This window comes from Monodelphis domestica, chromosome 3 (genome assembly GCF_027887165.1).
Source record: "Monodelphis domestica isolate mMonDom1 chromosome 3, mMonDom1.pri, whole genome shotgun sequence".
NCBI lineage: Eukaryota > Metazoa > Chordata > Mammalia > Didelphimorphia > Didelphidae > Monodelphis > Monodelphis domestica.
This window is the reverse complement of record NC_077229.1, coordinates 429,165,599-429,180,011: the sequence shown is the minus strand read 5'-3', so window position 1 is coordinate 429,180,011 and position 14,413 is coordinate 429,165,599. Positions and strand designations below refer to the sequence as shown.

At 32.6% G+C, this 14,413-nt stretch overlaps 1 protein-coding gene across 2 annotated transcripts in view; it reads left to right on the top strand.

Annotated features, from left to right (window-relative positions):
- Positions 1-14,413, top strand: part of MBD2 (methyl-CpG binding domain protein 2) — a 77,667-nt gene that overhangs the window by 12,370 nt on the left and 50,884 nt on the right. The window contains exons 2-3 of one of the 2 annotated variants that reach the window (XM_001362153.5): positions 6,704-6,863; positions 13,484-13,621. In XM_001362153.5, the coding sequence (XP_001362190.1) occupies positions 6,704-6,863; positions 13,484-13,621 (298 nt within the window). The remainder of the gene's footprint in view (positions 1-6,703; positions 6,864-13,483; positions 13,622-14,413) is intronic. The other variant, XM_056824449.1, reaches the window with a different exon arrangement.

Below are 14,413 nucleotides of genomic sequence, written 5' to 3'. Positions count from 1 at the left end.
AAGAACATTATATGAAACTACAGATTTAATATTAGAAGAATAGTTTATTTATTTAGTTGTCTTTCAAATTTATTCACTTATTTAGAATAATTTTTCATAGTTACATGATTCATGATTTTTCCAACCCCTCTTTCCTTCCCCCTCCCAGAGCTGACAAATAATTCCACTGGGTTATACATGTATCATTGTTCAAAACCCATTTCCACTAAGTATTCATAGTTGCAATAGAATGATCTTTTTTCTTTTTTAAATTACTTAGAAGATTTTTTGATGGTTACATGATTCGTGATTTTCCTCACCCCTCTTTCCTATCCCCTCCCAGAGATGACAAGCAATTCCACTGGGTTATATATGTATCATTGTTCAAAACTGATTTCCATGTTACTCATATTTGCAATAGAGTGATCTTTTAACGTCAAAACCCTAATCATGTCCCCATTGAACCATGTGATTGATCAATCATCTGTTTTCCTTTCTGTATTTCTGTTCCCACAGTTCTTTTTCTGGATAGCATTTTTTCTTATGAGTTCCTCTGGATTGTCCTAGATCATTGCATTATTGCTAGTAGGAAAGTCTATTACATTCGATTGTGCCATTGCTCCGTATCAATTCCTAGAAGTCTTTCCAGTTCACATAGAAATTCTCCAGTTCATTGTTCCTTTCAGCACCATAGTATTTCATCACCATCAAATACTACAATTTATTTAGTCATTCCCCAATTGATGGACACCCCCACATTTTCCAATTTTTTGCCACCACAAAGATGCAGCTATGAATATTCTTGTACAAGTCTTTTTCCTTATTATCTCTTTGGGGTATAAACCCAGCAGTGGTATGGCTGGGTCAAAAGGTAGGCATTCATTTATAGCCCTTTGCACATAGTTCCAAATTGCCCTCTAGAATGGTTGGACTAATTCACAACTCCATCAGCAGTGTATTAGACTCCCACATTTCCTTCAACATTTATCACTTTCTTTTGCTCCCATATTGGCCAATCTTCTAGTGTGAGATGGTACCTCAGTGGTGTTATAATTTACATTTCTCTAAACAGGAGGGATTTTAAACACTTTTTTCCATGTGCTTATTGATGGTTTTGATTCTTTTATGTGAATACTGCCTATTTTTGTCCCTTGACCATTTGTCATTTGGGGAATGGCTTGATTTTTTGTATTTGACTTAATTCCTTATATATTTAGGAAATTAAACCTTTGTCAGAGAGTTTTGTTATAAAAATGTTTTCCCAGTTTGTTGCTTTCCTTCTAATTTTGGTCTCATTTTCTTTTTACAAAAACTTTTTAATTTGAGATAATCATAGTCATTTTGTAATGTGTCCTATCTCATGCTTGGCCTTAAATTCCTTCCTTTCCTACAGATCTGACAGGCATATCATTCTATGTTCACCTAATTTATTTATGATTTCGCTATACTTAAGTCGTTTATCCATTTTAAATTTATCTTGGTATAGAGTATAAGATGTTGATCTAAATCTAATTTTTCCCATACCGTTTTCCAATTTTCCCAATAGTTTGTGTCAAATAAGGAGTAATGAAAAAAGTGGGAAGAGGACCTGGTAAATGTTAATAAGTTGTATTATGATGTTTGAGTAAACACTAGCTTGCTGAGATCTTTTACCCCTAGTCTCATCCATTGATCCACCCTTCTGTCTCTTAACCAGTACCATATTGTTTTGATAAGCACTGCTTTATAGTACACTTTAAGATCTGGTATTGCTAGGCCCCCATGTTTCACATTTTTTTTTCATTATTTCTCTTGATATTTTTGATCTTTTGTTCTACCAGATGAACTTTGTTATATTATTTTTTCGAATTCTATAAAAAATTATTTTTTTGGTAGTTTGATGGGTATGGCACTGAATGAGTAGATTAATTTGGGTAGGATTGTCATTTTTATTATATTAGCTTGTTTTTCCAATGAGCAATTTATGTTTTTCCAGTTATTTAGATTTAATTTTAATTGTGTGAAGTGTTTTGTCTTATGTTCATATAATTCCTGAGTTAGTCTTGGTAGATAGATTCCTAAATATTTTATATTGCCTAAAGTGATTTTAAATGGAGTTTCTCTTTCTAACTTCTACTACTGGGTTTTGTTGGAAGTATATAGAAATGCTAATGATTTATGTGGGTTTATCTTGTACTCTGCTAAGTTGTTAATTATTTGCACTAGCCTTTTAGTTGATTTTCTGGGATTCCTTAAGTGTACCATCATATCATCTGCTAAAAGTGATAGTTTAATTTTCTTTTGTCTACTTTAATCCCTTCAATTTCTTTTTCTTCTCTAATTTTTATTGTTAGTGTTTCTAGTCCAATATTAAATAATAGAGGTGATAATGGGCATCCTTGTTTCACTCCTGATATTTTTGGGAAGGCTTCTAATTTGTCCCCATTGCAGAGACTTGCTGATGGTTTTAGATATATACTGTTTCTTATTTTGAGGAATGGCCCTTCTATTCCTTTACTTTCTAGAGTTTCTAATAGGAATGGGTGTTGTAATTTGTCAAAGCCTTTTTCTGCATCTACTGAGGTAATCATGTGTTTTCTGTTGGTTTTGTTGTTGATATGGTCAATTTTATGGATGGTTTTCCTAATATTAAACCATCCATGCATTCCTGGTATAAATCCCACCTGATCATAGTGAATAATCCTCATGATCACTTGCTGGAGTCTTTTTGCTAGTATTCTATTTAAGATTTTTGCATCTATGTTCTTTAAGGAGATTGGTCTGTAATTTTCTTTCTTATTTTTGGTCTCCTTGGCATGGGAATCAGTACCATATTTGTGTCACAAAAGGAATTTGGTAAAACTCCTTCTTTGCTTCTTTTGTCAAATAGTTTGTATAGTATTGGGATTAGTTGTTCTTTAAATGTTTGATAGAATTCACTTGTGAATTCATCTGTCCCTGAGTTTTTTTCCTTAGGAAGTTTCTTGATGGCTTGTTCAATTTCTTTTTCTGAGATGGGGTTATTTAAGTATTCTATTTCCTCTTTTGTTAATCTAGGAAATTTATATTTTTGTAAATATTCACCCATTTCACCTGGATTGTCATATTTATCGCCATATAATTGAGCAAAATAGTTCTTAATTATTACCTTAATTTCCTCTTCATTAGAGGTGGTGAGATCACCCTTTTAATCTTTGATACTCTTTAATCTGATTAATAGAGTGATCTTTTAATGTCCAAACCCCAATCATATCCCCATCAAACCACGTGATTGTTCATATGCTTTTCTTTGAATGTTGATAGTGTTCTTATAAATTCCTCTGGATTGTCCAGGATCATTGCATTGCTGCAAGTAGAAAAATCTGTTACATTTGATTTTGCCACAGTGCTTCATTTCCTGTGTACAATATTCTCCTGGTTCTTCTCATTTCACTTTGAAGAATAATTTATGAATGTTACTTACAGAGAATGAACTGAAAAATAGAAACATGAAAGACATAATTTATATATACATTTCTATTTGCCAAGTGATGACTTCTATGATACAGGGTGGGGAGAGCATGGTGGGAGTGGCTGGGATACTTGTAAATAAATTCTTTTAGTTAAGAAAAAAATGAAAGCAGCCTGCTCTTCATTTTTTATCAGCATAATCATCACAATCATATACAGCAACTTTATCAGCCATTCCCTAAATGTCAGAAATCCCCGTCATTTCCCATTTTATTGCCACCACAAAAAGAATGAAGATATTTTTGTACATATGCGTTCCTTTCCTCTTTTTTTCATCTCTTTGGGATACAGACTTAGTAGTGATGTTTCTGTATCAAAAGGTACACACAATTTTATAGTTTTTTGAGTTTTATAGTAGGGCTCATATTCTTAGGAGATGTGTTCTATTACCTGCTACAGATAGCTGAAATTACTAATATAAGTGGATACCTGCAGACTGGAGGAAAGTTTTACATGGGGGCATGGGTATGGCACCAAAAGATAATATCATGTACTTAGCTGGCAGACTTCACAATGCCATAGCCTGTATTTGCTTGGGTGGCAGTTTGAAATTTATGAGTCACTTACAAATTATTTTGTAATTTTTCTAATTCCCTCTCCCCCCAACTGCTGGTGACTCAATCTATGGATACAGAGGCACAACTGTAGTTCCAAATTCCTCCTCAGAATAGATGGATCAGTTCACAATTCTACCAACAATGTATTAGTGTCTCAATTTTTTCCCCATCTCCTCCAACATTTATCATTGTCCTTTTCTGACTTATTAGCAGTTTGATAGGTATTAATTGGCACCTTAGCATTGCTTTAATTTGCATTTATCTAATCAATAATATTTTAAAGCATTTTTCATATTACTATATACATAGCTTTTATTTTTTCTTCTGAAAGCTGCCTGTTCATTTCCTTTGACTATCAGTTGAAGGAATGACTTGTATTTTTTATGATTTTGAATCATTTCTCTGTATATTTGAGCAATAGTGCTTTTTTTTTTCAAAGAAACTTCCTACAAACCACTCCCCCCCTCCCTTTGGTTTCTTTTCCTTTTTATTCTGGCAACATTAGTTTTATTTGTAAAAAAAAAAGTACTGCAATAAAAATTATCTATTTTATATATCAATTCTCTGTCTCTTGTTTAGTCATAAATTCTTCTATTATCCATAGATTTTACAGGTAAATTTTTTCATGCTTCCTTAATTTGCTTATGTTTAAATCCTGTACCTATTTTGACCTTATCTTGGTTTAGGATGTGAGATGTTGGTCTATGCCTAATTTTTGCCAAACTGCTTTAAAGTTTTTCCAGAAATTTTGTGAAATGATCAGTTCTCCTAAAAGTTTGAATTTTGGGGTTTATCAAACACTAGATTATTATGGTGATATACTATAGTGTATTGTATACTTAATCTAGTCTGCTGATACCAGATTTTTTCATAATTCCCACTTTGTAAATATAGTTTAAAATCTAGAACTGGTAGGCTGCTTTTCTTAAAAATTTTAGCAGTTTTTGTTGAAAAAGCAAGCTTCCCTCTCATCCCCTGCTTTGAAAATAATACATACAATATTTTACAATATATATTGAGTTGAATAATCTTCTTGGTAATTCCAAAGAAGTATCGGCATTTATTAAGCTCTTACTTTATGTCAGATACTGGATATTCAAAAAAAATTTTTAAGTGGGGTAAACCTTGGCCTCACGATGCTTATGTTCTCCTGTGGCAATAAGACTTCTTTACAGATAAGTGAATAAAATAATGAAATGGTTTTTATGCAGTCAATGGTATTATTTCTATGCAGAAAACTCTTAATCTGTTATGTCCAACCTTAGTTTCTCTTCTGAATTTTCACCTCTCTTCATTAAATGCTTGTTGAAAATTTCCATTTGAACATTTCATAAGCATCTCAAATTCAACTCAGTATGTTTAAATTATAATTTATTTAAATTTTTTCCCAAATCTCCCCTTTTCCCCAACTTGCTTTTTTGTATTGGGAGTATCACTTTCCCATTCCCTCACAGTTTTCAAGGATGGTGGTTCTGGTATATATTTGCAAGTTTTTTTTTTCCTTTTTTGTTCTACCAAGTGGTGTCATGAGCCTTTTGTTTCTATGTTTAGAGGAATGTGTAATTTCTCTCTCTCTCTCTTGACTTTGTCTGTCTCTGTCTCCCTCTGTCTCTGTCTCCCTCTGTCTCTGTCTCCCTCCCTCCCTCTCTCCTCCCTCTCCCTTTCCCTCCCCCACTCTGTCTGTCTGTCTGTCTGTCTCCTCTCTCTCTCTCTCTCTCTCTCTCTCTCTCTCTCTCTCTCTCTCTCTCTCTCTCTCTCTCTCTCTCTCTCTCTGTTTCTCTCTCTCTCTCTGTTTCTCTCTCTCTCGTTCTCTCTCTCTCTCTCTCTCTCTGTCTATCAGTGTCTCCTATGAAGAAATATATTTAGTTAGCTTTGGAAATAGTTGACTATTAGTGTTTAGACCACACAAAATTTGAGCCTGAGGCTATTGGTTTTAGATTTCAAATAGCACTTGATCTGCTATTTGATTTTTTACAAGTTCATTATTTTTTATTTTAGACTAAATTTTCTAGAAGTACATTATCTTTTTTATATACCTACATTTTCTAATATATATTCCCTTCCCATTCATCTACCCAGTTAGCCATCCTTTTGAACAGAGATAAAGATGGAAGAAAAAGACATTTCAGGAATGGTAACTAGCATATCAAACAAATTTGAAAATATATGCATTATTCATATTCAAGTTGAATCATTATAATTTTATAGCATTCAGAGTTTTTTGAGTATATTGTTTCTCTGGTTCTGTTTTCTTTACTAATATGGAACTGATTCTAAGACAGAAGGTAAGGGTTTAAAAAACATCATTATGAAAATCACTTGATAAAGCATTGGGAATCGCAATGTGGCATACCCTTTTTGGGTATTATTGATAATAGTAATCAATAGTTAGCTATTATTGGTAGAAAAAAGTGAGGTGACTTCTTTTTTCTTGTACTCATGTATAGTGCTTTATAGCTAAGTTTCATATAAAATAGGTAAAATAATATTCTGTTTTAAAAAGAGCTTTTATTCTTTAATATAGGAAAGCATATACATATACATTATTATATTAATTTTGGAGCTAGGCAGAGAGAAAAGGCTGGAGGAAGATAATACTATATTTCAGAAGTCTGAGGATATAGATTACAGTTGGTATAAAATAAAATATAATGAAGGTTGTTTTTTTTCATTTCTAGCCCAAGTGGTAAGAAGTTCAGAAGCAAGCCTCAGTTGGCAAGGTACCTGGGAAATACTGTTGATCTCAGCAGTTTTGACTTCAGAACTGGAAAGATGATGCCTAGTAAATTACAGAAAAATAAACAGAGACTACGGAATGATCCTCTCAATCAAAATAAGGTTTGTTTATTCTTTATGGCTATATGGAAGTTCTTTAGGACTTTGAAGCACATTTTATGTTATATTTTTCATATTTTTCCTTGTTTCATTTTTAGAGTCATTAGCTTTTGTCATTCCTATTGATCAGTGTTTTTTAAAATTTCTGCAAAGAAGATAAACCCATAAATCTACCATGTCAAATGTAAATAGTTTACATTTGGCAGTATATATCTATTTATAAAGTGAATTATTTTTGAACCATTTCAAACAAAAACTTCAATTTCCCTTTGAGAATGCAAAATATACCATGCTTTATTTTTTTTAGGAGAATTGGGAATAGGGATAGAGTGGCAACTTGCATTTGTTACTTATAAGAAGTGTCTCTGTCCATGATTTAGCCTCATTTTCTGAATTAGTCGGATCATAGATTTAAAATTGGAAATGACCTAAGGGGTCATTTAGTCCGGCTCCCTTTTTTTACAGGTAAGGAATTGAGTACTAGAGTGATTTTGACTTGCCAGTCTGTCTGGCATTTTCATCCCTCTCTTCAGTAAGATGTTTGCTAGACAACATTGTGTGTAAATTAAAAACACAGACAAGCCTTAACTTATGTACAAATTTAATTTTCAAAATCACAAATGTTTACTATGACTCTACTGTGTACAGACTGCTATTTCATGTATTGGGAAAGCATAAAATTTCAATTAGATCCAGTCCCCTTACCCTTATTTAATTGGTAGTCTGGTAGTAGGATATGGATACATGCATAAATGAAGATAACACATGAAAGGTACCTAGAAAGGTTCAGAGTGCTATGTGAGGTCAGAGTTAGGGTTATTTCCAATTTAGGGGAAGCAGGGAAGATTTTCTGGTTTGAGTTGAACTTTTAAGTGCTTGATAAAAGTTCTTAAGATTGGGCAGTGAACAGTCTAGTTATGTGGTATGATATGAACAAAAGCTTGAAGGTAGAAAATCCTAGGGAAAAAAGAGAAATCATCCAATTTGGCTTTAGCCCAGAACACATGGAAGTGGGAACAGTAGGAGCTAAGACTGGAAAGGTAGTATGATGCCAAATTGTGAAAGTCTTGAAAACTCGGCCAAGGAATTATTTAATTTTGTATTGTTCTTGAAGGATTTTGAGGAGAGGAATGACATAACCTTCTCTGTGCATAAGGGATATTATTCTGCCATGAAGTAATGAAAAACAAGGATGAGCAAAGTGTAGTACATTTGGATGGTAATGAACTATTGTGCTAGAGCATTGAAACAAGAAAAGTGGGGATGTTAGAAAGGAGATACTGAAATTGGATGGTCTAGGGTTAGAGGATTGCTTAACCTCAGGATTTGTAGGTTTAAAAACAATTGAGTATCCATACTTAGTCTAGTACCTATCTAATGAACCCACTTGAGGAAAGGACCACTATGCTACCTAAAAATGCAAATTGGCCCAGGTTTGAAACAGGTTAAAGATTTTGCATGATGCTCAGTATCTGGCTTGTGAGTAGCTTCTTCAGGTATGGGCTGCTTAGGGAGACCCAGTGGTCAAAAAAAAAATCACTGGGGATATCAAATGGGGAAGATTTTGTGACTGATTGCATAAGAGAGAGAATGACACTCAATTGAAAAAAAAAAGGAGGCTTCTTGTTTTTATAATTTGGAATTTGTTTCTCTTTCTCTTTTGTCTGCTTCTCTTCTTCCACTGGTTAGATAGGGCAATATTTCTAAAGAACTTAGGAGAGTGTCTGGCACATAGATGCTTAATAAACTTTTGTTCCATTTCTCCTGTTCTCTAGGACCTAGTGCTACCCACTCTTGCCTTGTCTAGCTTTTTATTCCTCTCTAGAAGCAGGAGTAAAAAAAAAAACCCAACTAGCCATGATGGAAATGGTCATGTTAAGTAAGGCAGGAGAGGATAGACTCTCATTTATATTCACTCATTTCCTCACTTTCCTGGCTATGAGTGCTTATGGTTCTTGTGTTCTAGTACTAGTTGTAGTAATATTCAGCAACATTCCATCTCTTCAACCCGAATTTAGAAGTGAATATTCTGGAGCTCATTTTTCTGTACCATAGTTCCTATGATAAGGTGCTCTGATAGTTTGGGTCTGATTTTACTTTGTACATAAATCTTCATGCTTTTGTGTACAAAGATTAATCATTAGTGTGTCTCTCCATTTTCATCCTATGGACTCTAAACCATAAAAAGGAAAGGGAGACTGGAGTGGTTTTATTCTCTGTCTCTCTTCCTTTATTATTAGTAATGGTAAAAAAATTGTATTTCAGATGATTTTCTTTTACTCTGGTGCAGGAAAAGAGAGCAGTGGTCATAGTAAGGGAAGCAAGCAGGTCATTAGAAGAAAAGAATGGGAATAACTGAGCCTTTACCGTCAAAGAAGATTTCAGGGATTTCTATAGCTAAGATGCTCATGCAGTCCAAGCTCCTTACTAGTTCCCTTACATATGTGATTCATAAGTCCTGTGACTCCATTTCTCCCTTTCTGACCATGGTTGGAATCTCCTTCCCCAAGAAGTAGAACCATGAAATTGGAGTAGCTGAGGGACTACAGATTCCTCTTGCCCAGTAGTTTGAGAGCTGAAAGGAGACAGAGTCCTGAATGAGAAATCCTATAGAAATACTGTTGCATATTGTATTTAAATTCTATAGTGTGATTAATACAATACAAGACTTCCAAGTACCTTATGGTTATCAGTTTGTGTGACAGCTTGTGAATCTTCTTATCATTTGTAACATTGTTTCTTTATGGGGATTCATTCTGATTTCCAAATAACCAATTAATGAAAACTTTTGAAACAACTTTAGTAAGTTGGAGATTGTCTTATATATAGTTTATGGTAGCCTAAAAATGTATCCAGGTTAGTTTTTTTTTTGGGGGGGGGGATTAGGCTTTTTAAAGCTAGAATTATTTTTTAAGGGGAGAAAACAATCAGCTTTAAATAATTTTGGAGACTGACTTAAACTATTATATTTATTGTGTTCTCTTTTTTGTCTTTACTTTCTTTTCTGAATATATCCCTTTTCTTCTATCTAGTGAGCAATCCTTGTACTAAAGAAGAAAAAGAGGAAATCAAGTAGCAAATAGTTCAGCAAAACCAAATAACAAATGAACAGATTCTGATGGCATATGTAATATTCCAAAACATTCACCTCCATTCCATCTCTGCAAATAAAGGAAGTGGATTTTCTCAACTCTGTTTCTGGTTCATAATAGTTATATAATATTCAAATTCTTTTTCTTTTCTATTTATATTTTTATGGTCATTGTATTTATTATTTTACTAGTTCTGCTTACTTTATTCAGCATCAGTTTATTCATGTTTCTATGCTTTTCTGAATTCTTCATAGCCATCATTTCTTATAATATTGTAATATTCCATTACATTCACGTTAATATAATTTGACCATTCTCCAATCATTGGATATCTACTTTATTTCCATTTCTTTGGTGCCACAAAAAGTACTGCTATGAATGTTTTGGTATATTTAGGGCCTTTCTGTCTCTTACTTTTTTGGGTATATATCTTTATCTATATCTAGATATAACCTCAAAGGCTATATAAATATAGCCTAGCAGTGGAATCTCTGCATCAAAGACCATGGATATTTTATTTCATCATTTCAAATTGCTTTCTATAATGTTTGAACTCATAGCCCTAACAATAGTACATTAATGGACCAGAAACAATGATATTTAAGGATAATATTCCTACCTATTTAATATTGTGAGTTAAGATTTTTTTCATTAGCTTTAATTTTTTTTTTGAAAGCTCTTTCTAAATATAGTATATAGGCATTGCTGTGGCATCTAATCAGACATCGGTTTCATTCATGATATATCAGTTAACCTAATGTAAACATTGTGGAACACTCCCATGTCCATATTCTTGTCTGACTTGGCTTTTATGACCTTGTTCTGTCATTGTTCTGTTCCTATTTGTCTTATATCTCATACTTTGCTACACTGTTATTCTCTTCTTTTGGAGTAAGTGTGGTTATTTCCCAAGGCTTTATCCTGGACTGATTTCTTGTTTATTTTCATTCCATTGGTGACCTTAACAGCACCCATTGACTTAATTATTAATATCAAGATGACTTTTAAATCTAAATATGTAGCATTCATTTTACTGCTGAGCTCTAGTGACACATTTTGAACTTCCTTCTGTAAACTTCACAGGAAATGTCCATGGTTTATAGGCATCTCAAACTCAACATGTTCCAAGTTGAACTCATTTCATTTTTCTTCAAACTCCTCCTTAGTACAAATTTCCTCATTTATGTTAACACCACCATTTTCTCAGTCCTTCAGATTCACAATCTTAGAATCTTCTTCGATTCTCATATCCCGTTAGTTGTTAAATCAATTCTACCTTCACTAAATCTCAAATCTACTCTCTTCCACTCATCCAATTTCATACTTTTATATTCATTTATTTTCAAATCAAATCAATATTTTAATACATATAATAAAAGAGAATTGTACATAAAACTGTGAATATCTTAACAGTATGTAATATATTTTAAAAAGTATATAGTAGATTCAGTGTATAACTTCCAAAGCTGTCATCCTTGTCTATGATTCTTTCTGGCCTTCTGTTCTCTTTACTACCTTTAATAATAACTAGCATTTTTAGAGTGCTCTAAAGTTTGCAAAAGACTTAATTATTTATATTAGCCCATTTGATCCTCACAACAACTTTGCAAAGTAGATGTTCTATTATTCAGAATTTACTATTGAGGAAGATATTGGTTAAATGACTTGCCCAGCATCATTCAGCTAGTGAGATGACTGAGGCTGTATATGAATTCAGCTAGATATACCATGCCCTTTTTTCTAGGATAAAATACAAAATCTTAACTCTGGCATTTAAAAAAAAAACTGCACACTCTTGCTTCTGTTCTTATTCTCCTTTATATACTCTCCACTTCCATTAAACTGGATTCTAGTTAGTTCTTACTTATGACATTCCATCCTCTTGATCAGTTCTTTTGCATAAGTGGTCAGCTGGGTCTTGAATGCTCCTTTCACTTACACATTATAGAATTGCTGTCTTCCTTTAAAGGAGAGGATAGATGCCACTTCTTTGATGCTTTCCCTGTTCTATCCCCCTCTCCCACCCGTATCTCTAGTAATTTTCCTTTGTGTGTGTGTGTGTTGTTTGTTCCTAGTATATGTTGGCTCCTTAAGGGCACAAATTGTTTGTTTTTTACTTTGAATTCTTAAAGCCTGGCACAGTGCCTTACACACACACACACACACACACACACACACACACACACACACACACACACACACAGAGTAAATGTTTAATGGATGTTTGTAAAGTTACATTAAATATGTGAGTTTTTTTAAAAAAATCTGAAATCTTGGGGAATTTTTTTTTTACTTCATCGCTCATGCTGTGAGAAAAAAGTTTTTTTAAAAGTAAAATTAAATAATTTTATCCATGGATAGAGTGCAATGCCAGAAGTCAGGAAGTCTTGCTTTTTGAGTTTAAATCTGGTTTCAGAACACTAACTGTATGTCCCTGGGCAAAATGCTTAACTCTGTTTGCCTCGGTTTCCTCATCTGTAAAATGAACTGGGAAGGAAATGTCTAACTGCTTTGGTGGCTTTGCCAAGAAAACCTCAAATGGTAGTTAGGAAGTATTGGATATTACTGAAACAACTGATCAACAACAACAGTTTTGGAAACTAGGTTGCATGGGAACACTAAAAATGATTTTGGGTTTTTTTCACATAATTTCTATATCTAGATGAAAGAAGTATTAATGATGAAGCTGTAGAAGAATAAGATACTTTTGAACATTACAGTATAAGCAGTCTGATTATTTGGTGGTGGAGATAAGGAAGTTGTATAAACCCACAGTAAGATATAAAGAGGATATAGTTATGATTTGTGAGGGAAGTGGTAGCTGGGATGTTTAATGGTATATACATTTATATCTAAAGATACTTATTAAAGTATTAAGGTATAGTTTCCCTTGAATTGATCATCAATTGTATAGAATAGATTTTTTCATTGAAGTCAGTGTTTACAGAGATGAAAACATTTTTCACATCACATTAGATAACTTTTTTAAGAATACTAATGCAACATATGTAAGCATATTTTAGTAGTAAAGTGTTTAATGGGGGAAAAAAAGAAGAACATTCCTCTTCACCACCTCAAACTGTGTTGCTCTCATTTCAGCTCTCCAGGATAAAATGTGACCTTTAAAGGGAGGGCACAAACCCTATGTTTGTGCTACAAATATAAATTTAGACTGAGACACACACCCTGCATAAGTAAGTTTATTTTAGAGTATTTAAAGTGACATGGTTGAATTAGAAGTTTGACATAATCTAATTAGAATACATATTTCATAGAATTAGGACTTGGAAGGACTATCAAAGTTTAGTCCCCTCATTTTACCATTGAGAAAAAGTAAGGCCCCAAGAAGTTAAATTCTTTATAAAGGTCACATAGCTAGTTAATGATGGAATAAAAGCTAGTACCCTGATCTTTTTATTTCAAGATTAGTATTATTTTTAGTATACCATTTCACAACCTAATAAAAACAAATTAATTTGATTGTCTTTTTGTCTGTTATTTTTAATTAAAGAATTATGTTTACATTTGCAGGGTAAACCAGACTTGAATACAACATTGCCAATTAGACAGACAGCATCTATTTTCAAACAACCTGTAACTAAAGTTACGAACCATCCTAGTAATAAAGTAAAATCGGACCCTCAACGAATGAATGAACAACCACGTCAGGTAAGGGTAATATCAGTTTTCCAGGGTTACAATTCAGGACTATTTTAACTGGAAGAAATTCAAGTAAACTGATATTAATTTTTATTACATTTGCAAATTAAACTTAATATGCTAGCAAATGACAGAAAATGATAAAGATATAAAATAATTATAAAATCAATTTTAATGACATTGTGGAATTAATTTTTATACTATTAATATATAATTTGTAATATTACCCTTTGAAAAATTTTTGGATACTTGTTTACATATAAACTTTAATAGTCTGACAGTAATGAATATTACATTACATTCTTTCACCCATCCCAGTAGAATCTGAATTTTTAAAAATTAAATTTAAAAGGGTAGTGTTTCATAAGGGGGTAAAATGTAAAATTTATTTATTTTTAATAAAAGGCTTTGTTATTAATTCAGAATGGACTTTTTTATTCCTTGTTTCATTAAATCCCCTTTATTATATGAAATAATTAAAAAAATCAAAATAGTATATTCTGTACATAGTACATTCTCCATTTTTATAAAATTTAATTTAAATTCCCTTTCATCTTTATATTTAGCTATTAAGTAACGGAATCTATTCTTAGAAATTAAAATATGCAGTTATTATCAGAAAGGCCTGCTTGTTGCATAATAATTTTTTATAGCCAGAAGAGACTTCCAAATTTTCAAAAATTTAGAGATCTTTTATTCCTTTTTGTGTTTGAAATATTTAGCTACTTCATCAGTTTTTAGTGGTAGTTTGGGGTAAAGACAACAATCAATATTTATGTTCTCTTTTTTCCTACTTCTTCC